The sequence below is a fragment of the Bombina bombina genome, chromosome 1 (genome assembly GCF_027579735.1).
Source record: "Bombina bombina isolate aBomBom1 chromosome 1, aBomBom1.pri, whole genome shotgun sequence".
NCBI lineage: Eukaryota > Metazoa > Chordata > Amphibia > Anura > Bombinatoridae > Bombina > Bombina bombina.
In genome coordinates this window covers 1,195,634,689-1,195,660,627 of record NC_069499.1, presented here as the reverse complement: position 1 = coordinate 1,195,660,627, position 25,939 = coordinate 1,195,634,689, and the positions used below count along the sequence as shown (strand labels likewise).

The following is a 25,939-nucleotide window of genomic DNA, read 5'->3' as shown; positions in this document are numbered from 1 at the left end:
GCCTCTGTTACCAGACAAAATATACTTGTCTTGAAGCATCAATTTCATCCCAATTTGCCTATAAAAATTCTCTTTCCATATAGCTTTTATAGAAATAACAGAGACTTTAGAGAATTGGAAAAGGTCACAGTTTACTAATTTAAAGCAATTTGTTTACTAATTTAAAGCAATTTAAAGCAGTATATGTTATTGGCAGACAATCATATTAGTTTGATGACAAACTTGTAGTTAAGCGATTGCACTCATAATGAAAATCTATATTATTAAAAAAATAATAATAATAAGGTGGTTTTCCGTGTTGGAAAGTAAACCTTTCTCGTTAGGTTGTAGCTGGTAGTCTTACTGTATAGTAGGTACTCTACAGATTTAATGATTTTTTTTGTCATCATACAATATCTCCTTTATTGATTCAGGTTACAGAAGACATCCATTAAGAAACTTCTCATCCTAAGCTCCCTGATATCCAAAATCCTCCTCTGCCCACACCATCTTGCCCTGAATATCCACTGGGACACAAATGCCTGTCGCAGTCCAGTCCCAGAACACTGACTTAGGTGAGTGACAGAAACATTTTCTTACAAAATTCTACATTAAAATATTAATTTAAGGGCATTGTTCTCTGTATTCCATAAAATCATTTAACATGCTTTAAATTGTTCCACAAAATAATTGTTATAAATGTTCTTATTGCTGCGTACAACCCCACATTTAATTCTTCTTAATTAAAATGACACATCCTTATAACCTCTATTATACAAAAAAGGTGGCTTGATTAAAGTTTAGAAGGCCCTATCAATTGTGTCCAAAACCACTATGTAAGCAAACAAAAAGAAAAGGTATAAATAGATTTTGAAGCTACGTTTCTTGACGCTAGTAAGATGCAATCACACAAATGTATTCAAAACTGGACTGTCAAGCCGTCAGATTACAAATCAATACACTTAAAGTACCATTAAATAAAGCAGAGTTGCATAATCAACACATGCAAAATAAAAATACAATGCAATAACACTTACACTGAATTTTAAGAAAGTAGTAGAATAGTTTAATGAATAATTTGTTTCCATTTATTAATTTGCCTGTTTCCTGTTTATTACGTGAAATCCATCAGCCAATCACAAACTCCTATATGTATGTTCATGCATTGCTCAGTAAGAGCTGGACCCTCAAAAACCCCACCAAGAATGAGCAGCTGTGCTTTTACAAATGTCTGTTTGCACAAGCTTTTCTTCAGACAAATGCTTCTCTCAGATTCTGACAACCTATACAAACAACTTCTCTAAGGCCTAGATTACGAGTGGAGTGCAAAATTGCGCTTTCACGAGCGCGATATTTGCGTTCCACTCAGTAATACCAGCGCATATATATGTGTTATTTTACTTTAAGTAAGAAATTATTTGGAGTGGGGAAAAAAAAATCAATATATGTGTATTAAAAATAAAATCACTCTTTATGCCTTCATAAAAAAAAAAAGTGATGTCTCTTACTGCACCATATATCATGTCTTATACATTCTGCTGTTCTATATTACATTTACAATTAGCTCATTCTTTTCTCCTATTGAACCTGCTGCCATGATACGCAAATTAATATTTTCCTATAACTAATCTTAGGCCCTGTATAAACTTGTGTAATCCCTCCTACTTTGTATTGCTTCCTGAATCCTAAAAATAAAACTCCTGTAAGGCAACTGATAATAACTTGCCCTGTCTTGTAGCTTTATTTATACTCACTATAATGTTCTATCTATACTGTAAATCCTATAAATAAGTACATATACTTTCCCCAAAAAAAAGCTTGGCACAGTTCAGACTCAAGCGGGAGCGTTAAATAACACTCCATTTTAACCTGGCCCTAAATCTTCTATAATTACTTCCCAAAAACATTCCAATATGTTCTCCATATAACCCCAATATTTCTTGATATTGTTCAATATAACCTTTCTCTAACTCCACATATTAATCCATACTAAGTTCCCTTTAACTCATGCTATTGCTCAATTTATTAGCTAATATGGCATAGTTTTAACTGGTTTAAAAAACTAGTTTAAAACTTAGTGAAGAACTCTATGTGACCCTCAGTTTAGCACTCAAGCAAAGGCATACATGAGTTTATCAACCACCAATCTATTATATGTGGGATTTACAATGGGTAACAATGTACAAAATTTAGTCAGGCCTTGTCTACATTGTCTGCTGATTGGCTGGCCAGATTTGAGGTTACATTTTAAAGCTCACTGGCTGATGAAACCTTAGTGAATCTAGGTCACTAGCACTGTGATTCATAGAGTTATATAATCATGTAAATGTAGCCATAAGGACTCTGGGAAAACAATCTCCCTTCTCTCCTGTGCCATAGCTCTTTGTATCACATCGTATTGCTTTCTCATAACCCCAATATGTCATACTGCGCAACAGGATATTACATCTTTCATTTACCTCCTTGTTATGTAATGTTCCTCGATTTGTCATTTTGTGGGATGAGAAGGCATTCATATATACTCATATGAAAATGTGAAAAGATCTCATTGGTTACACACAGTACAAATTAGTATTTTGCTATGACATTAATGTACAGTGTGTATGTGTGTGTGTGTTTTGTATGTAAGTATTTATTTACATAAGTTTGTGTGTGATTTTTTTATTTTTACAATTGTGTATGTGTATTTTTGTATCTGGCTAGGTTTGTATTTCAGATGTTGTGTTTGCATGTATGTGTATCAATAAATGTTTTTGTATGTTTATGATATATAATATAAATAAGTATATTTTTTATTTTAAATGAATTTGTGTGGCAGTCTAAATTCCTGTTTATGTGTCTTTCACATATTCGGATGATATTTTTCATAGCTGTGCTGCCAGTGGATTAATCTGTATTTGTATGGTTATTTGTGTGTTTGCTAATCTGAGGATATTAATGCATGTCAGAGTGTGCTTATGAATGTACATATCCATAGCCATATCTGTAAGCGGCAGCGCAGCAGTTAATTCCTTAGTGTCCTGGCTGGTACCCATCCTGACTAATCCCTGTGTTACCATGGAAACTAGAGACTGATGCTGAAAGCAGCAGAGCCTTAAAGGGGAACTGCCAAAGAGATAAAAAAAGAGGGTGGATGGAAAGCAAAAGAAGAATCTCCCATTATTCCCCCTCCTCATGCCCCTCAGACTTGGCACAATTTGCACTTGACCAATCAATGAGCAGTTTGCAGTAAATTATGTTTTCTTATTGGTTAATGTTCTATATTAACATTAACCCATTTTTATTGTGCTTGGGAAGTCTGAATATGGTTAATTGTCACTTATAAGCTGCACTCTTTCAAAAGCATGTGTTGAAATCTTACAGACCTATTTAATGACAAGGGAAGACAATGGTATAGAGAGATAGAAAGAGAACAAGGGAGAGAAAAATAAAATTAACAAGCAGAAAAGTAAAACAGAAAAAAAGTGCAGCTAAAGGAAAATGGAAAATCTAAACCAAATGAGAAAACATAAAATGTAATGGGGAAATAAAATTTAAACGTTGTAGTATAAAATTATAAGGAGAAAGTGTTGTTTACAGTAATGGGAGAGAGGAAAAGTCATCAGGGGATAGAGAGAAGGTCATGGAGATAAGAAAGAAAATTACAACATACCTGAAGTATAAAGAGAGTGACAGGTAGAGGTATATGAAGACAAAATAATCATATTATGGGGAATCATGTGGGTACACATAGAGAGGGTATCAGGTGGTTCTACAGGGGAGTCTGAATTACATAGAAATTTTAATTTATTTTCTTAGTTCCTTTCTTCCTCTTATAGATACCAGTGTTTCCTCAAAGTGTTTTCTTAACTTTACTCATAAACCTCAATTACCCCTAACAATCAGCATATTAAAAGGACATAAAAGTGAATATAGAAACCTTAAAGGTATCAATTACATCTAGGACTTAAAAGCGTATGCTGTTGTCAATATATTGCTTCCCATGTGCTAGCCAGTGGCTTTGTTACTTATGCTTAGGTAGGCAAATCACAGCTTGGCCTCTTTGGGATACTAGAAATTTGGAGAACCACCATTGACATTACACAGCATTTGTCATATCATCCAGTAGCCTTCAAGATTTCTTTTTCTGAATAGCCTTGCATTAATTAACTCATCTGTTCCCGTTATCCTACTGCTCTCAAATACGTCCCATTGCACCCTGATCTATACAACAAAGCTACAATACAGAACACAACCTCCATCTTTACTCCACAGCCCTTAGTTTATATCTAATGCTTCCTAATGTATATCTCATAGCTCCTTATCTATATACCACACCACAGTTCAGTGTTTATATCTCAGAGCCCAATATCTAACTGCCCTTCTTGATGTCACAAAGTCCGATGTACCACATGTAGATCCCTATATACATAACTCAGCTTACCAATATACAGTCTCCTATTATACATGACATACACTCCTTATGCACAACACAAAGTTATCATCCTCTTCAAAATGTCTCATTGTGCATCACATAGCCCCATCACATCATACTGTATCCATGTATCCACTCTATCCATGTACAGTACTCAGCCCCCATTTGCATGGCACAGCCCCAATTGCTTATTCACTGTCTAATTCTGACACTTCCTCTGCTCTACTCTACTCTTGCCAATATAACTTGTTGGGTCTATATGGCTCATTTTCTCCCTCATCCCTTTCCCTTACTTGTGCTCTATCTGTATCTTATCTACTTTCTGCTGCTCTGTGAATATTTATTATACTTTTAATGCTTGAGACTCTCCTTGCCTGACTATATCTCACTACCTGCCTGTTTCTGACCATAAATCTGCAAATATTCGGTCCACTCCTAAATTCACCAAGTTTTAACTGACTGTAACATGTATAGGCTGTGCTAAGCATGTGATCACTTAGTACAGCTCCCTCATGGGTGGATAAACAGCAAGACAAAACTCTGCCATACATCTCCATGAGATAGGGTGTCCAATCATCTCATACACCAACACTGAAACAATTTGTAAATATTTACTTTTGAACAAGTAATTTAGACTTAGCTGAGCCACAAAAATGTGACTGGTTACATAGAGGTTTACATGCTTGTTTATTTATTGCCCAGCTACACTCTCTAATTATGTCTGATATCTGTCTGTAACTGATGCTGTGTATGCACTCTCTGACTGTCAATAAACATTCTCTGGATATCTTACTATGTTTTCTGGACCTTACTCATTCTCTGTTTATTCCTCTGTATGTTTCACAGCAATGCAGCATGTCTTCCAGACACTCCCAGATCCTCCTCCATCCTCCGACCTAGATTTAATATTCCTCAAAGGTATCATGGAGAGCCCAATGGTAAGAACACAGGACAGAGTGTGTGCAATGGGAAATAACACAAAAGACAAAGTAAGGACAGAGAGAGTGTTTGAGGGTAATAATAATGATATATAAGTAGGGAAGTAGAGCAAGGAGAGAGGGAGTTTACATTAAATAAATTAAGTGGTAGCGACAGAGACAGCATCTAGAAAAGGACTGGACAGGGTGAGAGTGAACAATGAAAGGTAGGTGTATGTGCAAGGGCAAGAGGGAGATCATGAGTTAAAAAGGGGCAGAAAGAGTGTAATAGGTAAGGGTAAAGTTAGACAACTGTATTAAATTCAGGAGTGAAGAGAGGCTGCATAGTGAGGATGGATTGGTCTATATGTATGCAAGAGAGAATGTGAGCAGGGCATCAGAAAGGTATGTAAGAAACTGTGTAGGTTATTGAAGAGTTAGAGACAATTGAGCATATAGCAAAAAGGAAGTGAGCAGAGTTTCTTAGCGATCATTACCAAGGTAATTACAAAGAATAGGTCACGTATAATCACCTATGCTATATAGCACTGATATAAGAGTTTGATATAGGCTCTAGAAGACTGAGTGAGGAAAACAGTGGGTTAGATATTTAAGGAGATACCGCTCCTATAAATAAGAGCAGAATGTTGCATGATTTGGGAGGGAGAGTCCCTGATCTGATCTCTGTCCCACTGTCTGTCTGAGACAGCCATATGTCCGAATTTGCAGAATTTCCTTTAGCCCTCCCACAGAGCACCCAGGCACGACCACAAAATGCCCAGGCACACCAACTGACTGCCCAGACACACCCACCGACCATCAGACACACTCACAATCCCACCCACTACCCCCCAACACGACTCCTCCCACAAAATGGTAACTACCCCCCCATCAACCTGCTGAGTCCCTGATATCCAGCCAGTATGTATATTTATGTGTGTGTGTATGTGCATGATCTGTTTGTGTCTATGTGTACATGTATGTGTTTGTATGTGTGCAGGTTTTTGTATGTGTATGTATATGTGAATGTATGTGTGCTTGCATGTGTATATATGTGTGTTTGTGTGTATATGTGTATGTATGTGTGCTTGCATGTGTATATGTGTATATATGTGTGTTTGTGTGTATATGTGCGTGTATGGGTACATAAGTGTGTATATATGTGTATGTGTGTTTGTATGGGTGCAATTCTTTGCGAGTGTATATATGTGTGCATGTGTTTGTGTGTATATGTGTGTGTGTGTGTAAAACCCACAGCTCTGTATACTCACAGACAGCAGTGCAGCTTCCAGACAGTTAACCCCTGATCAGCTTGGGTGCAAAACACATAGGGAAAATAACAGTAAGTTCTAGTTATGTCTTTGTTTATAAGTCAAGCTTTGAAAAAGGAAATAAAAGACTGTGCGCAGGCAGGCTAAGAGGCTAACAACTAGAAGTACTAGCTATTATTATACATAAAGAAAATATGATATTTAAAATTGTACTTCAGTTCACAATAGTTGTGCTATGCCTTACACATTATATTTCTGATGCCATTTTAAAGACATTTTTACGTGAAATATAGGATGTAACATGAAAAAGTTAGTACTCAACTAATTCTCCAGAATCAACAGCTCGCTGGCTGATAATATCAACTACAACAGAATTAAAGAAATAGGTTTATTAAGGACAATAACATCCTTTTAAAATAATATAAGAACCCAAGACAGTGAAATAAAATATGGGAATAGCAATCAGTTTAAGGGAGAAAGAAACAGAAAAACAAGAAGCCATGAAGAGATTTAGTCTATGGGGGGAGTAAGGGAAAAGTAGGTTAATCCCCCCCCCGATCTGACTGTCCCTTGCTCATGATTTGCCTTCTCACATTGGGCCTGATTCTGTAAAGCTCTCTGGTCTGGTGAGATTGTATGGGATTGTCAGTATTACAAGGCCCCTAATTGATTGTTTTAAAAGCAATTTCTACCTTGGGGAATCTCATTAAGGGGGGTTCAGTTAGTAAAATAAGCTGATGACTTCTCTCCATGACGGTGAGTTTTTGAGAATTGAGTTCATAAAATGATGGCTTTTTTTTGCTTCCAGGCTCACGAGCGGATGGAGGAGACACGTCTGGAAGCCGTGCGAGAAAACAACCTGCAATTAGTACAGGAGATACTGCAGGACATGGCTGGGGTGAGGAACCCTAGTGGGGCAACCACAGAGCTCCAGGGAATCTTGCAAGAACCTCATTTCCAGGTAGTGAATTCTGTTCTCTCAATCACCCTCCTCTGCATTACTCTTAAATCGGTCACTCAATTCATTTTTGTCCTTTCCATTACCTCTCCCCTTGTCATAGTTTACTCACTTTCCCTCTTTTCTTCTCAATTCTATCTCTCTCTTCTTCCTCTCTATTCTCTCTATTTTATGTTTCCTTCTCCATTCTGTTAAACTCATCTCTATCTCTTTTTTCTTCCACCACTAAATATCCCATAACTCTCATTCTTCATCTGCTTTTGCATAAGAGTTCCTTATCATAACTCTCTGTACTGTAATCTGATCGTCTGCACCTAACTACATATGATAAGCGAGTCCAGAAAATTCCAACTGGTGCTACCAGCATATAATGAAGAAATCATATTATTATAATTTATTTGTAAAGGGTCACAAAATATTTGACATCTCAGGAAACAAGAAAAGGAGTTCCTAGTGACACCGATTTATAGAAAAAAGAAAAAAAAAAGGAATATAAAAAAAATACTGACTAAACAAAGCAAACGAATAATGATGAATGAAGGACCTTACAATCTACAGGATACAGAAAAAGAAGAAAAAAAAAGTATATTATTTTAGTGCAGCTTTTTATCCTAAATAAATAATTAAAATATGACTTTTAATCTATAAAATTTAAAAGTGAATTTAAAAAGTTAATACAAAAACATTGACAGCTCAGTTAATTAAAATACCATTTTATTTTAAATGATCATGTAGAAAAACTATTTTCTCATAATCCAGTAGTGTTGTAGTTTAAAAACATGTAGCACGCATTTACATTACTTAGGTTTGTTAGAAAACTTCTATACAAACTAACCAAATTAGATACCAGTATCCTAACACAGCTAAATCTGTACATCTGTACATATATTTTTTATAAGAAATAGAACAACACTAGAGAGGAGAGAAAAAAATATTTTTTTCACATATCTTGGCTATACATTTAGCTATTACTAGAAGACATAGAGGCTGGTATTTTGCATAAATAAAGCAGATTAGAATTCAGTATAATCAATCTCTTTAACAATATGGGGCGCGATCCGATATAGATCGCAGTTTGCGGCGCAAGCCAGGGAACCCACGTCGCCTGCAGTCGCAACTCGAGCCATCCAATATGCGGCGCCGTCACTTGCTAAAGTGGCGCAAGTCTCACAAACCAGCGATGTCCAGAAATCTGCGTAAGTACAGATTTTTGGAGTCGCCAGTGACTTGCGCCACGTTAGAAACTGCCAGCGCCTATAAAACCTGACTAAAGTCTAAATCACCCGCACTGTCTAACACGCCTCCTAAACATAGCCCGACATGTCTAACACGCCTCCCTAACATAGCCCGACACGTCTAACCCTCTATCCGCTATCCCCCCTCACTATCCTAACAATAAAAAAGCTATTAACCCCTAAACCGCCGCTCCCGTACCCCGCCGCAACCTAATAAAGCTATTAACCCCTAAACCGCCGCTCCCGTACCCCGCCGCAACCTAATAAAGTTATAAACCCCTAAACCGTCACTCCCGTACCCCGCCGCCAGCTATATTATATCTATAACCCCCTAAAGTGAGCCCCTAACACCGCCGCCATCTATATTAAAATTATTAACCCCTAATGTAAGCCCCTAACACCGCCGCCATCTCTATTAAAATGATTAACCCCTAATTTAATCTACCTACCCCGCCGCCAGCTATATTATCTATATTAACCCTAAGTATATTATAGTTAATATAGGTATTACATTATATATTTTAACTATATTAACCCTAATTATATTAGGGTTAATATAGTTAATATAGTTACTATAGTATTTATATTAACTATATTAACTCTATCTAACCCTAACACCCCTAACTAAATTTATATTAAATTAATCTAATTCATTTATAAACTAAAATATTCCTATTTAAATCTAAATACTTACCTATAAAATAAACCCTAAGATAGCTACAATATAATTAATAATTACATTGTAGCTATGTTAGGGTTAATATTTATTTTACAGGTAAATTGTTAATTATTTTAACTAGGTATAATAGCTATTAAATAGTTATTAACTATTTAATAGCTACCTAGTTAAAATAATTACCCAATTACTTGTAAAATAAATCCTAACCTAAGTTACAAATACACCTACACTATCAATAAATTAAATAAACTACAAACATCTATCTAAAAATACAATTAAATTAACTAAACTAAATTACAAAAAAAACAAAACACTAAATTACAAAAAATAAAAAAAAGATTACAAGATTTTTAAGCTAATTACACCTATTCTAAGCCCCCTAATAAAATAATAAACCCCCAAAATAAAAAAAATTCCCTGCCCTATTCTAAATTAAAAAAAGTTCAAAGCTCTTTACCTTACCAGCCCTTAAAAGGGCCTTTTGTGGGGCATGCCCCAAAGAATTCAGCTCTTTTGCATTTAAAAACATATACAACACCCCCCCCCATTACAACCCACCACCCACATACCCCTATTCTAAAACCACCCAAACCCCCCTTAAAAAAGCCTAACACTACCCCCCTGAAGATCTCCCTACCTTGTCTTCACCACACCGGGCCGAACTCCTGATCCGATCCGGGCGATGTCTTGCTCCAAGCGGCAAAGAAGAATTCTTCCTCCGGCGATGTCTTGCTCCAAGCGGCAAAGAAGAATTCTTCCTCCGGCGATGTCTTGCTCCAAGCGGCAAAGAAGAATTCTTCCTCCGGCGATGTCTTCCTCCAAGCGGCAAAGAAGAATTCTTCCTCCGGCGACGTCTTCCTCCAAGCGGCAGCAAAGTCTTCATTCTTCCGGCGGCATCTTCAATCTTCTTTCTTCGCTCCTCCGCCGCGGAGCATCCATCCCGGCCGACGACTGAACGACGAATGAGGTACCTTTAAATGACGTCATCCAAGATGGCGTCCGCCGAATTCCGATTGGCTGACAGGATTCTATCAGCCAATCGGAATTAAGTTCGAAAAATCTGATTGGCTGATTGAATCAGCCAATCAGATTCAAGTTCAATCCGATTGGCTGATCCAATCAGCCAATCAGATTGAGCTCGCATTCTATTGGCTGATCGGAACAGTATATCCGATCAGATTGAGCTCGCATTCTATTGGCTGATCGGAACAGCCAATAGAATGCGAGCTCAATCTGATTGGCTGATTGGATCAGCCAATCGGATTGAACTTGAATATGATTGGCTGATTCAATCAGCCAATCAGATTTTTCTAACTTAATTCCGATTGGCTGATAGAATCCTATCAGCCAATCGGAATTCGGCGGACGCCATCTTGGATGACCTCATTTAAAGGTACCTCATTCGTCGTTCAGTCGTCGGCCGGGATGGATGCTCCGCGGCGGCGGAGCGAAGAAAGAAGATTGAAGATGCTGCCGGAAGAATGAAGACTTTGCTGCCGCTTGGAGGAAGACGTCGCCAGAGGAAGAATTCTTCTTTGCCGCTTGGAGGAAGACATCGCCGGAGGAAGAATTCTTCTTTGCCGCTTGGAGCAAGACATCACCCGGATCGGATCAGGAGTCCGGCCCGGTGTGGTGAAGACAAGGTAGGGAGATCTTCAGGGGGGTAGTGTTAGGCTTTTTTAAGGGGGGTTTGGGTGGTTTTAGAATAGGGGTATGTGGGTGGTGGGTTGTAATGGGGAGGGGTATTGTATATGTTTTTAAATGCAAAAGAGCTGAATTCTTTGGGGCATGCCCCACAAAAGGCCCTTTTAAGGTCTGGTAAGGTAAAGAGCTTTGAACTTTTTTTAATTTAGAATAGGGCAGGGAATTTTTTTTATTTTGGGGGTTTATTATTTTATTAGGGGGGTTAGAATAGGTGTAATTAGCTTAAAAATCTTGTAATCTTTTTTTTATTTTTTGTAATTTAGTGTTTTTTTTTTTTTGTAATTTAGTTTAGTTAATTTAATTGTATTTTTAGATAGATGTTTGTAGTTTATTTAATTTATTGATAGTGTAGGTGTATTTGTAACTTAGGTTAGGATTTATTTTACAGGTAATTGGGTAATTATTTTAACTAGGTAGATATTAAATAGTTAATAACTATTTAATAGCTATTATACCTAGTTAAAATAATTAACAATTTACCTGTAAAATAAATATTAACCCTAACATAGCTACAATGTAATTATTAATTATATTGTAGCTATCTTAGGGTTTATTTTATAGGTAAGTATTTAGATTTAAATAGGAATATTTTAGTTTATAAATGAATTAGATTAATTTAATATAAATTTAGTTAGGGGTGTTAGGGTTAGATAGAGTTAATATAGTTAATATAAATACTATAGTAACTATATTAACTATATTAACCCTAATATAATTAGGGTTAATATAGTTAATATATAATGTAATACCTATATTAACTATAATATACTTAGGGTTAATATAGATAATATAGCTGGCGGCGGGGTAGGTAGATTAAATTAGGGGTTAATCATTTTAATAGAGATGGCGGCGGTGTAAGGGGCTTACATTAGGGGTTAATAATATTAATATAGCTGGCGGCGGTATAGGGGGATTAGATTAGGGGTTAATAATTTTTATATAGGTGGCGGCGGTGTAAGGGGTCAGATTAGGGGATAGATAAGGTAGATGACAGCGGTGTAAGGGGTTCTAATTAGGGGATAGATAAGGTAGATGGCGGCGGTTTTAGGGGCTCACAGTAGGGAGTTAGTTTATGTAGATGGCGGCGGGGTCCGGGAGCGGCGGTTTAGGGGTTAATAACTTTATTAGGGATTTCGGGGGGGGATCGCGGTTGACAGGTAGATAGACATTGCGCATGCGTTAGGTGTTAGGTTTATTTTAGAAGATCGCGGTTGACAGGGAGATAGACATTGCGCATGCGTTAGGTGTTAGGTTTATTTTAGCAGCCAGTTTAGGGAGTTACGGGGCTCCAATAGTCAGCGTAAGGCTTCTTACGGCTGCTTTTTGTGGCGAGGTGAAAATGGAGTAAGTTTTCTCCATTTTCGCCACGTAAGTCCTTACGCTGCATATTGGATACCAAACTGCGCTGGTTTGGTATACCTGCCTATAGCCCAAAAAACTACGGGCGACGGCAGAAATATACGCGTAACTTCTAGGTTACGCCTTATTTGTGATACCAAACCAGCGTAAATATTGGCGTCGCCGGCTTTTGCGGGCGACGATTTTTATCGGATCGGCCCTCATAATGTAGTGTTCTCCCCAGATTAGAGGCACAGATTACAAGTCGAGCGTTACATTTTTATTGCTCTTCAGTGCTAACTGTGCTCAAGATAAATCAGTAGCACTCCCATGTTAGCGCTGGTGTTAGCAGTTTAAATAAAAAGGTTAGTGCAAGAGTGAGACACTCAAGCACATATAATACTTCTAAAGTTCGGATATTGCGACCGTGCTAACTCCCTTGCCCCATAGACTTCTGTTGAGGCATATAAAGAAAGCCTTTTCATTTTATAGACCAACTGCACTAATGCCGTAGGTGCATTAGGATTCATCAATTTCCTATGCTCTTTACTTAGAAGAAAATGTTCTTTTTCATTTTAAATATATATGTCTATATTTATCTGTACACACATACTGTATAAACACATGTATAAATACATACATACAAATATTATATATATATATATATATATATATATATATATATATATATATATATATATATATATATATATATATATATATATATATACTTACACACAGAGAGAAGCACACTCACAGGAACGAACAACGGGCTCAATATCATTGTTAGCCTCCCATGTTAGCGCTGGTGTTAGCAGTTTAAATAAAAAGGTTAGTGCAAGAGTGAGACACTCAAGCACATATAATACTTCTAAAGTTCGGATATTGCGACCGTGCTAACTCCCTTGCCCCATAGACTTCTGTTGAGGCATATAAAGAAAGCCTTTTCATTTTATAGACCAACTGCACTAATGCCGTAGGTGCATTAGGATTCATCAATTTCCTATGCTCTTTACTTAGAAGAAAATGTTCTTTTTCATTTTAAATATATATGTCTATATTTATCTGTACACACATACTGTATAAACACATGTATAAATACATACATACAAATATTATATATATATATATATATATATATATACTTACACACAGAGAGAAGCACACTCACAGGAACGAACAACGGGCTCAATATCATTGTTAGTCTGTTCTACAGTGATTTACCACCTGGGTGCAGCTTTTTAGCCCAGTAATGCTTTTCACAGAGTAGAACTTTCCTGTAGTATATCAGTCTGATCCCACCTATTACGGACAGTCCAGCGCCAAAATACCAGGCAATTCCTCTCTGAACAAGGAACACAGCAACCCCAGACGATCGTTTCGGCCTTCATTGTGCCTCGTCAGTGAGGTGTAGCCATATTCCTCTAAGCACACTGAGCAAGGAGTCCACGTCTGGTTTCCCCTTTTTTCCCATAGGGAGACTAAATACACACCGAGAAGAGCACACTCACAGGAACGAACAACCGGCTCAATACCATTGTTAGCCTGTTCTATGGTGATTTACCACCTGGGTGCAGACATGAACTCCTTGCTCAGTGTACTTAGAGGAATACTGCTACACCTCACTGACGAGGCCCAATGAAGGCCGAAACGATCATCTTGGGTTGCTGTGTTCCTTGTTCAGAGAGGAATTGCCTGGTATTTCAGCACAGAACTGACCGTAATAGGCAGGATCAGACTGATATACTACAGGAAAGTTCTTCTCTGTGAAAAGCATTACTGGGCTAAAAAAAGTTGCACCCAGGTTCCAAATCGCCATAGAACAGGCTAACAATAGTAATGAGCCAGTTGTTCGTTCCTGTGAGTGTGCTTCTCTCTGTGTGTATTTAGTCTCCCTATAGGAAAAATGGGAAACCAGACGTGGACTCCTTGCTCAGTGTGCTTAGAGGAATAACTGCTACACCTCACTGACAAGGCCCAATGAAGGCCGATACGATCGTCTGGGGTTGCTGTGTTCCTTGTTCAGAGAGGAATTGCCTGGTATTTTGGTGCTGGACTGTCCGTAATAGGCGGGATCAGACTGATATACTACAGGAGAGTTCTTCTCTGTGAAAAGCATTACTGGGCTAAAAGAAGCAGCACCCAGGTGGTAACTCGACATAGAACAGGCTAACAATAGTATTGAGCCAGTTGTTCATGCCTGTGAGTGTGCTTCTCTGTGTGTGTATATATATATATATATATATATATATATATATATATATATAAATATCCAAAAACGAGAGCACTCACCAGGACTTAACACATTAAAGCAATCACAGCTTTATTTTAACAAAGTGACGTTTTCGAGGATTCTAACCTCGTCCTCAGACTTTACATTTGTGTACATACCTCAGTTCTTTTAAACCCTCCACCGACTATCACCGCGATACCGGAAGTCACCCGGCGTCCTGTGAGCAAAACTGCGCATGTCCAGAGCGTCGGCATGGCAACCGGCCGCGGTGTACACTAAAAACAAAAATGTGAATACAAATGGTTACAATATACAGTTATTTAATTGTTACTTTATGGTTAATGCACTTAACATCCTAACTATGCATGCTAATACCTATTTCAAAAGTTACCTAGCAATTTATAACTATAGAACTGTGAATTGGTATAGCTGTGATTGCTTTAATGTGTTAAGTCCTGGTGAGTGCTCTCGTTTTTGGATATTTGTAAAGGCACGCTGTGGCATTGGATGCACCCTGGGCGGTTGTGAAGTGGAGTGAGTGCAGAGTTCATTTGGAAATTTTGTGTATATATATATATATATATATATATATATATATATATATATATATATACACTTCTGAGCCCTTTCCAGTCAAATATCTTATCAGATACAATGGGGCCTATCTATCAAGCTCCGAATGGAGCTTGATGCCCCGTGTTTCTGGCGAGCCTGCAGGCTTGCCAGAAACAGCAGTTATGAAGCAGCGGTCACAAAGACCACTGCTCCATAACCCTGTCCGCCTGCTGGCGGCCGATTTGCCGCGAGTCTGCAGGGGGCGGCGTTGCACCAGCAGCTCTTGTGAGCTGCTGGTGCAATGCTGAATCAGCGAGGTCTGGCGGACCTGATCCGCACTGTCGGATCAGGTCCGCCAAACTTTTTTAAATAGGGGCCATAGTCCCTTTTGATCTTTTTTTTAAAAAAAATAAAAAATATATTTTCAATTTTAAATATATTTTTTTATTAAAAATGTTTATATATTAGTGTAAAACTTTATTTTAATATGTTTTACATGTGTTATGTTTAACTTTTTTGGGCTTTCACTCGAGTGCAAACAATAAGTTTCAACTTTGTGTATCAGCAATATTTAGTCCAGTCGCAATCTCTAGGGCACGATAAAGGGATGTCGGCAGCACTGAAGCTTCTCTGGTTAATCTGTTTTATCATGGACTTATAATATCAATTGTGCCCTATGTGTGCATCCAGTGATATTGATATTGTATCCCATACAATCATTAGTGCACCATTTGTAATATGGACCTACACCATCCAGCTCATTTTACAGACCACCCAGCTAAAATGTAAGCGACTATTAAGCTAAACTTATCTAATATTACATTTTTAAATCAATGTTGGTTCCACAAATTATCATTGTATCTTATGTTAAATTATGCAATTAATGTGTGCTTTGAATAGCATAACATTTAAACATATGAGAAAATGCTATAATACTGCAAAGAATTATAATGCCCTACGTGGGCATTATAATTCTTTGCAGTATTATAGCATTTTCCCTGCTGGGAAACTTTCCTGTGGAGGACACTGTAATGTTTAACTGTCCCTTCATACAAGTCTTTATCCAGATAAACATCTAGTCATTTCAGTACCTACACCCATTCTTTTCCTGGCATTCAGTGCACTCACTATCTATTCTCACTCTTCATTTCTCACTTGAACCTCTTGTTTTCCATTTCCGTTCAGCATTATGTTCTACCTCTACACTCCTTATACTCTCCCTGTTCTGATCTCTAACATCTATGTCTGTACGGTACTGTACTTTACTATACATATTTCTTTCATTTTTATCCTCACACTTTATCACTACCTTTCTCTCTCCAGTTCTCTATCGCTGTCCAGTTCATTTTGTCTAGTAACTTATCCCCCTATGACTTTCCTCCTTATTTTCTGATTTCTATTGACATATGTGTCTCTCCTGCCACCACAGTCTCTCTTGCAGACACATGATTCCGTGGCATCCAAGAATTATGAGACGCCACCTCCCAGCCCCTTGTTAGACCCCACACTGAGTAACCAACCTGTGCCACCTGATGCTGTCCGTATGGTGGGAGTAAGGAAGAGTGCAGGAGAGCACTTGGTAAGTTTGGATCATATCATGACATATTAGGGCAGTGATCTTCATCTAGCTTGTGTGAACTCCCTTGTGCAGGCGTGAAAACGTTTTAAAAACTGGTTTAAAAAAAAAGAAAAGTATTTTGAGTGCCCATTGTAAACAATTTTTTAGAACCATATTAAAATAGATAAAGGGTTGTATTACTATTTTCTGCAAACCAGTTTTTAAGTCAACTTACCCGTATTTTATATATATATATACTGGTGGAAGGTCATCAATTTCTATTACGTATTCTTAACTTTATATAAAACCCCCATTCATCCATTTAACTTTCTTTCACCTAGATTACGAGTTTTGCGTTAGAGGCTATGCGGTGCTAACAAGCAGTTTATGCTCACCACTTACTTACAGACGCCTAGATTTAGAGTTCTGTGGCCAAAGGGGTGCGTTAGCTACGCGTGCTTTTTTTCCCCGCACCTTATAAATACTGCTGGTATTTAGAGTTCACAGAAGGGCTGCGTTAGGCTCCAAAAAGGGAGCGTATAGCATAATTTACCGCCACTACAACTCTAAATACCAGCGGTGCTTACGGACGCGGCCAGCTTCAAAAACGTGCTCGTGCACGATTTCCCCATAGGAAACAATGGGGCCATTTGAGCTGAAAAAAACCTAACACCTGCAAAAAAGCAGCGTTCAGCTCCTAACGCAGCCCCATTGTTTCCTATAGGGAAACACTTCCTAAGTCTGCACCTAACACCCTAACATGTACCCCGAGTCTAAACACCCCTAGCCTTACACTTATTAACCCCTAATCTGCCGACCCTGCTATCGCTGACCCCTGCATATTATTATTAACCCCTAATCTGCCACTCCGTACACCGCCGCAACCTACGTTATCCCTATGTACCCCTAATCTGCTGCCCCTAACACCGCCGACCCCTATATTTATTAACCCCTAATATGCCGCCCCCAACGTTGCCACCACCTACCTACAATTATTAACCCCTAATCTGCCGACCGGACCTCACCGCTACTATAATAAAGTTATTAACTCCTAATCCGCCTCACTCCCGCCTCAAAAACCCTATAATAAATAGTATTAACCCCTAATCTGCCCTCCCTAACATCACCGACACCTAACTTCAAGTATTAACCCCTAATCTGCCGACCGGACCTCGCCGCTACTCTAATAAATGTATTAACCCCTAAAGCTAAGTCTAAACCTAACCCTAACACCCCCCTAAATTAAATATAATTTTAATCTAACTAAATAAATTAAATCTTATTAAATAAATTATTCCTATTTAAAGCTAAATACTTACCTGTAAAATAAACCCTAATATAGCTACAATATAAATAATAATTATATTGTAGCTATTTTAGGATTAATATTTATTTTACAGGCAACTTTGTATTTATTTTAACCAGGTAAAATAGCTATTAAATAGTTAATAACTATTTAATAGCTACCTAGTTAAAATAATTACAAAATTACCTGTAAAATAAATCCTTACCTAAGTTACAATTAAACCTAACACTACACTATCAATAAATACATTTAGTAAACTACCTACAATTATCTACAATTAAACCTAACACTACACTATCAATAAATTAATTACATACAAATACCTACAAATAAATACAATTAAATAAACTAACTAAAGTACAAAAAATAAAAAAATAATTTACAAACATTATAAAAATATTACAACAATTTTAAGCAGATTAGGGTTAATACTTGGTTAGGTGTCGGTGATGTTAGGGAGGGCAGATTAGGGGTTAATACTATTTATTATAGGGTTTTTGAGGCGGGAGTGAGGCGGATTAGGGGTTAATAACTTTATTATAGTAGCGGTGAGGTCCGGTCGGCAGATTAGGGGTTAATAATTGTAGGTAGGTGGCGGCGACGTTGGGGGCGGCAGATTAGGGGTTAATAAATATAGGGGTCGGCGGTGTTAGGGGCAGCAGATTAGGGGTACATAGGGATAAAGTAGGTGGCGGCGGTGTGCGGTAGGCAGATTAGGCGTTAAACTTTTTTATTAGAGTGGCGGCGATGTAGGGGGGCCTCGGTTTAGGGGTACATAGGTAGTTTATGGGTGTTAGTGTACTTTAGAGCACAGTAGTTTAGAGCTTTATGAACCGGCGTTAGCCCAGAAAGCTCTTAACTCCTGGCTTTTCTCTGCGGCTGAAGTTTTGTCGTTAGATTTCTAATGCTCACTTCAGCCAAGACTCTAAATACCGGCGTTAGAAAGATTCCATTGAAAAGATAGGATACGCAAATGGTGTAGGGGGATCTGCGGTATGGAAAAGTCGTGGCTGCAAAGTGAGCGTTAGACCTTTACCTACAAGACTCTAAATACCAGCGGTAGCCCAAAACCAGCGTTAGGAGCCCCTAACGCTGGTTTTGACAGCTAATGCAGAACTAGGCGAGACAGTGCTGGCATTACAGGTTTTTACAAACCAGACAAGAAGTAAACGTTGAGCAAAATTTTGCTCATTACCGCACTCCAATACCAGCGCTGCTTACGTTAGCGGTGAGCTGGTGTAACGTGCTCGTGCACGATTTCCCCATAGGAATCAACAGGGAGAGCCGGCTGAAAAAAAGTCTACCTGCAAAAAAGCAGTGTAAAGCTCCTTAACGCAGCCCCATTGATTCCTATAGGGAAATAAAATGTATTTCTACACCTAACACCCTAACATTAACCCTGAGTCTAAACACCCCTAATCTTACACTTATTAACCCCTAATCTGCCGCCCCCGACATCGCTGCAACCTACATTATATTATTAACCCCTAATCTGCCGCTCCGGACATCGCCACCACCTACATTATACTTATGAACCCCAAATCTGCTTCCCCCAACATCGCCAACACCTACATTATATTTATTAACCCCTAATCTGCCTTCCCCAATGTCGCCGCAATCTACCTACACTTCTTAACCCCTAATCTGCTGCCCCCAACGTCGCCGCCACTATAATAAACATATTAACCCCTAAACCGCTGCACTCTCGCATCGCAAACATTAGTTAAAGATTATTAACCCCTAATCTGCCTTCCCTAACATCGCCGACACCTACCTACATTTATTAACCCCTAATCTGCTGCTCCCAACGTCGCCGCCACTATTCTAAATTTATTAACCCCTAAACCTAAGTCTAACCCTAACACCCCCTAACTTAAATATAATTTAAATAAATCTAAATAAAATTACTATAATTAACTAAATAATTCATATTTAAAACTAAATACTTACCTATAAAATAAACCCTAAGATAGCTACAATATAACTAATAGTTACATTGTATCTAGCTTAGGGTTTATTTTTATTTTACAGGCCAGTTTGTATTTATTTTAACTCGGTAGAATAGTTAGTAAATAGTTATTAACTATTTAATAACTACCTAGATAAAATAAATACAAAAGTACCTGTAAAATAAAACCTAAGCTAAGTTACAATTACACCTAACACTACACTATAATTAAATTAATTCCCTAAATAAAATACAATTAAATACAATTAAATAAAATTTTCTAAAGTACAAAAAAAACCCCACTAAATTACAGAAAATAATAAATAAATTACAATTTTTTTAAACTAATTACACCTAATCTAATCCCTCTAACAAAATAAAAAGCCCCCCCAAAATAAAAAAGCACTACCCTACACTAAATTACAAATAGCCCTTAAAAGGGCCTTTTGCAGGGCATTGCCCCAAAGTAATCAGCTCTTTTACCTGTAAAAGAAAATTACAAATCCCCCCCAACATTAAAACCCACCACCCACACTACCAACCCTACTCTAAAACCCACCCAATGCCCCCTTAAAAAAAACTAACACTAACCCCTTTAAGATCACCTTACCGGGAGAAGTCTTCATCCAACCGGGCCGAAGTCCTCAACGAAGCCGGGATAAGTCTTCATCCAAGCCGGGCGAAGTGGTCCTCCAGACGGGCAGAAGTCTTCATCTTCATCCATCCGGCGCAGAGCAGGTCCATCTTCAAGACATCCGACGCGGAGCATCCTCTTCATCCGACGGATTAACGACGAATGAAGGTACCTTTAAGTGACGTCATCTAAGATGACGTCCCTTAGATTCTGATTGGCTGATAGAATTCTATCAGCCAATCGGAATTAAGGTAGAAAAAATCCTATTGGCTGATGCAATCAGCCAATAGGATTGAAGTTCAATCCTATTGGCTGAGCCAATCAGCCAATAGGATTGAGCTGGCATTCTATTGGCTGTTCCAATCAGCAAATAGAATACCAGCTCAATCCTAGTGGCTGATTGCATCAGCCAATAGGATTTTTTCTACCTTAATTCCGATTGGCTGATAGAATTCTATCAGCCAATCGGAATTGAAGGGACGCCATCTTGGATGACGTCACTTAAAGGAACCGTCATTTAGTAAGAAGACTTCATTGGAAGAGGATGCTCTGCGCCGGATGTCTTGAAGATGGACCCGCTCCGCGCCGGATGGATGAAGATAGAAGATGCCGTCTGGATGAAGATTAGGTGTAATTAGTTTAAAAATCTTGTAAAAATCTTGTAATTTGTTTATTATTTTCTGTAATTTAGTGTTTGTTTGTTTTTGTACTTTAGCTAATTTTATTTAATTGTATTTAATTGTATTTAATTTAGGGAATTAATTTAATTATAGTGTAGTGTTAGGTGTTAGTGTAATTTAGGTTAGGTTTTATTTTACAGGTTAATTTGTCTTTATTTTAACTAGGTAGTTATTAAATAGTTAATAACTATTTAATACCTATTCTATCTAGTTAAAATAAATACAAACTTGCCTGTAAAATAAAAATAAACCCTAAGCTAGCTACAATGTAACTATTAGTTATATTGTAGCTAGCGTAGGGTTTATTTTATAGGTAAGTATTTATTTTTAAATAGGAATAATTTAGTTAATGATAGTTATTTTTATTTAGATTTATTTAAATTATATTTAAGTTAGGGGGTGTTAGGGTTAGAGTTAGACTTAGATTTAGAGGTTATTAACTTTAATATAGTGGCGGCGACGTTGGGGGCGGCAGATTAGGGGTTAATAAATGTAGGTAGGTGTCGCGATGTTAGGGATGGCAGATTAGGGGTTAATAATATTTAACTAGTGTTTGCGTTGCGGGAGTGAGTGGTTTAGGGGTTAATATATTTATTATAGTGGTGGCGATGTCCGGTTCGGCAGATTAGGGGTTAAAAATGTTATTTTAGTGTTTGCGATGTGGGGGGGGCTTGGTTTAGGGGTTAATAGGTAGTTTATGGGTGTTAGTGTACTTTTTAGCACTTTAGTTAAGAGTTTTATGCTACGGCGTTGTAGTGTAAAACTCTTAACTACTGACTTTAAAATGCGGTACCAGTCTTGACAGGAGAGGGTCTACCGCTAACTTTTTGGCAGACTCGTAATACCGGCGCTATTCAAGTCCCATTGAAAAAAGAGGATACGCAATTTACGTAAGTGGATTTGCTGTATTTCCAAGTCTGGCCAAAAAAGTGAGCGGTGAGCTTGTACCTTCAAGACTCGTAATAACAGGGGGCGTTAAAAAGCAGCGTTCGGACCGGCCAACACTGTTTATTAAGCTTGACGCACAACTCGTAATCTAGCAGTTTGTATTGTGAGCATGTAAAAAAGACACTTCCATGTGAATTTATGGCTACTAACATCTATGATCATTGGGTGTGCATAGCTTCCTCTGAAAACAGCTGGTAGCTAGGTAAGTTCAGTATTTAAAGGGCTATGAAAGACAAATTTTTATTTCATGATTCACATAGAATGCAATTTTAAACAACTTTCCATTTAACTTCTATTATCTAGTTTGCTTAATTCTCTTGCTATCCTTTGTTTGTTTAAGGGCAACAAAGCACTTCTAAGAGCTAGCTGCTGATTGATGGCTTCACATATATGCCTGATGTCATTAGCTTACTTGATGTGTTCAGCTAGCTCCCAGTAGTGCATTCCTGCTCCAACAAAGGATATCAAGTGAACAAAACAAAATTGATAAAATAAGTCAATTAGAAAGTTGTTTAAAATTGTATGCTCTATCTGAATCATAAAATAAATATTTGGGGTTTCATGTCCTTTTAAGAAAAAAACCTGGACTCCTGGATTTTACTGATAAATTGTAAAATGTATCTATAATAATGTAAAATGTTACCAGATTTTTGCCACATAAGTGGACACTTGCAAGTACCCCCAGTATATTATATAGCCCCCCAAAAAATAAAAAAAAGTTATTCAAAAAAGTAGGTAAGTGAGCTCACAGGCTCTATACTGAGCCTTAGCTTATGACATGATATACTGCATTTCAATAATTATGTGCAAGGTCATGTGGGTAGCAGTAGAGCAGAAGTATGTATGCCTTTAATGTGAAGCAATATTATTCAATAACATTCCTTCATATACTGTACTTAATCTATGTCTGATATCCACTATAGTTTCTCCTCTACTAATAGGGTGTAACATTCCGTGTGGAAGGCGGAGAGCTGGTGATCGCCCGGATCCTGCATGGCGGTGTTATTGACCAACAAGGACTTCTACATGTAGGAGATGTGATCCGAGAAGTAAATGGGAAGGAGGTGGGGAGTGATCCCCAAGCTTTGCAAGAGATGCTACGTGAAGCCAGTGGTAGTGTGGTATTAAAAATACTGCCAAGCTACCAGGAACAACATCCTCTGCGACAGGTACTCAGATAGATAACTGGAGAGAGGGACATTCTTTTAGCCTGACAAAGACATGGCTGCAGGAAAGTTATATTTCTGCCAGTAGATCAGAAGATTCAATGGGTCAGATAATGGGCTCAATCAAATATAGCGTGGGAACCCGTGCCGCCCGTAATTTCACCTCGCACATCGGGGTATTACATATAAGGTGCCGGCATTTCCTAAGTGCCGTAAGTCTGATAAACTAGCGATGTCCAGAAATGAGCGTAAATACAGATTTTTGGAGTCGCCAGTGACTTACGGCACTATAGAAACTGCCGGCGCCTAAGAAAAGTAAAGAAAATAACAAATCTACCGTAAAAGTCTAACACACCTCCCAAAAATAAGCCTGACACGTAAAACCCCTATTTATACTTAGTTTATTTCTATTTTTTAAGTAGTGTTAGTTTTATTTACATTTAATAGTAACGTTAGTCCTTACGCTGGATATTGGATACCAAATTGCGTGGCTGTTCTATGTTAGTCTATGGCTTAAAAAAATAAGTCCGAAGGGTAAAATATACGCGTGTAACTTGTATGCTACGCCGTATATGTAATACCAAAATCGCGTAAAATCTGGTGGCGGAGGATTTTGCGGGCGACACTGCATATGTAATGTAGGCCAATGTTATAAACTAATTTTCTTTAATGAAGGTCTTTGTGAAGTGTCACTTCAGCTACGACCCCTCAAATGATAGTCTTATCCCCTGCAAGGAGGCCGGTCTGGCCTTCAAAGCTGGAGACCTCTTGCAGATTGTCAATCAAGAGGACCCAAATTGGTGGCAGGTAGGTGACATTACTTTTTAATAATGTACTTTATTGTATTGGACTCACTGGTTAAAGTCATCATAGAATACAAAACGAACTATATCTGTAGTAGTGGATGTGGCAAGCAGTGGAAGGTACTGCAGACTGATTGCATAGACTCAGTCCAGTAAATGGAAAACAGGGTAATTGAAACCAGAAGTACTATAAGGCTCGAACAATCAGATTATATAAGTTCAGTTAAAAAATGGCATATATGACAAATAATGGCTGCACACAAACTACCAGTAGTTTATGTCTGAGAAACACCATATTCAGAAGCCCAAAACTGTTTAATTTTATCAGTATGTTTTAAATGTCTCTATACAGAAGTATTTCTGAAACTTTATCTTCATATATATTTTCACAAAAGGGACAAATTTTGTCCCATGCCAATTATGCCTGTGCCTAGGGTAGTAGGTTTTGAGAAATAACTTTATGGCATGACGCCTTTCATCTACCGCACTATACACATATTATATTTATTAATTTTGTTGTCCAGTGTGTGTGTGTGTGGGGGGGGGGATGACCCCTCCATGTTTCCATGGCCTCTGGTTCTGGTTTTAGGGAAGCACAAACCCTAAATAAAATACACCAGCACTTGACAGTATTAAATATGTTCTTAAAAAGAGTAACGCATTTCTAGACTACATTTATTAACTTGAATACTTTAGACCGTACACTTGAATATACATTTTCATTAACACTAATAAACAGTCTATCTATCTAGTGTGATGTCTTCCATTTGAATAACTGACCTGGCTGCTTTACCATAGCTTTGCTGCATCCCATTTTATTGTGACTGCTTACACAGTTCTTGCATTCCAGGCCTGTCTTGTGAAGGGGGGAACAGCTGGACTGATTCCCAGTCAGTTACTGGAGGAGAAGAGGAAGGCATTTGTGAAACGAGATGGTGAATTGGCACCACACTCAAGTCAGTGTGCTTGTTTTATACATTGTTTGTGTTACATGTAATTGTGTGTTTAACTGGATGGTATTAAGATGCCAGAAACCAGACTGATTGGTTGTTATAATATAGAATATCACGGACTGTTTACCCCAGCAATGTTAATACTAACTGCTACTTGATTCCTCCATCAATATTAACCCTAACACTTGATAACCATGATCCCCCAGCAATGCTAACCTTAATTATTACTCACATGATCACTTCATATCTACTAACCCTAACCAGTCAAGTAAACATAAAGGCTGAAACTCCCCCAGCATTACTACTTAAAATGTGATCTCCTTTTAATTGTACAATAAAAAATGGGGGTAGGGATAAAGCGCTAAAAGAAGCAAAGATACCAGTAGGATGATACCATATGTATATAAAAAACAGTTTATTGACTCCAAAGTGTTACTTCTAGAGGAGCATATATGATACAAATATTTGTAATTAACAATTTAAAAAGATGTATTGCCTTAGAAATACTCAACTTATCACAAAAAAATAGGGAAGTCTCCCTTAAGATATTGAGGAAAAGCTTCACCTGTATGAGTATGATTATATGCGCACAAAATCCAATTTAACTTTCTATCTACAACTCTCACCTGGATATTCATATCTAACATATTATATTTGAGC

The 25,939-nt window shown here is 37.8% G+C and overlaps 1 protein-coding gene across 3 annotated transcripts in view; it reads left to right on the top strand.

Moving 5' to 3' along the window:
* Window positions 1-517: 517 nt before the first annotated feature.
* The window catches only part of MPP2 (MAGUK p55 scaffold protein 2), a 77,633-nt gene continuing 52,211 nt past the window's right edge, over window positions 518-25,939 (top strand). The window contains exons 1-7 of one of the 3 annotated variants that reach the window (XM_053694463.1): window positions 518-554; window positions 5,240-5,331; window positions 7,390-7,542; window positions 16,713-16,862; window positions 23,299-23,526; window positions 24,199-24,330; window positions 25,177-25,282. In XM_053694463.1, coding sequence (XP_053550438.1) covers window positions 518-554; window positions 5,240-5,331; window positions 7,390-7,542; window positions 16,713-16,862; window positions 23,299-23,526; window positions 24,199-24,330; window positions 25,177-25,282 — 898 coding nt within the window. Of the gene's footprint in view, window positions 555-5,239; window positions 5,350-7,389; window positions 7,543-16,712; window positions 16,863-23,298; window positions 23,527-24,198; window positions 24,331-25,176; window positions 25,283-25,939 lie in introns of those variants that run through there. The other 2 variants (XM_053694482.1, XM_053694471.1) reach the window with 2 other exon arrangements.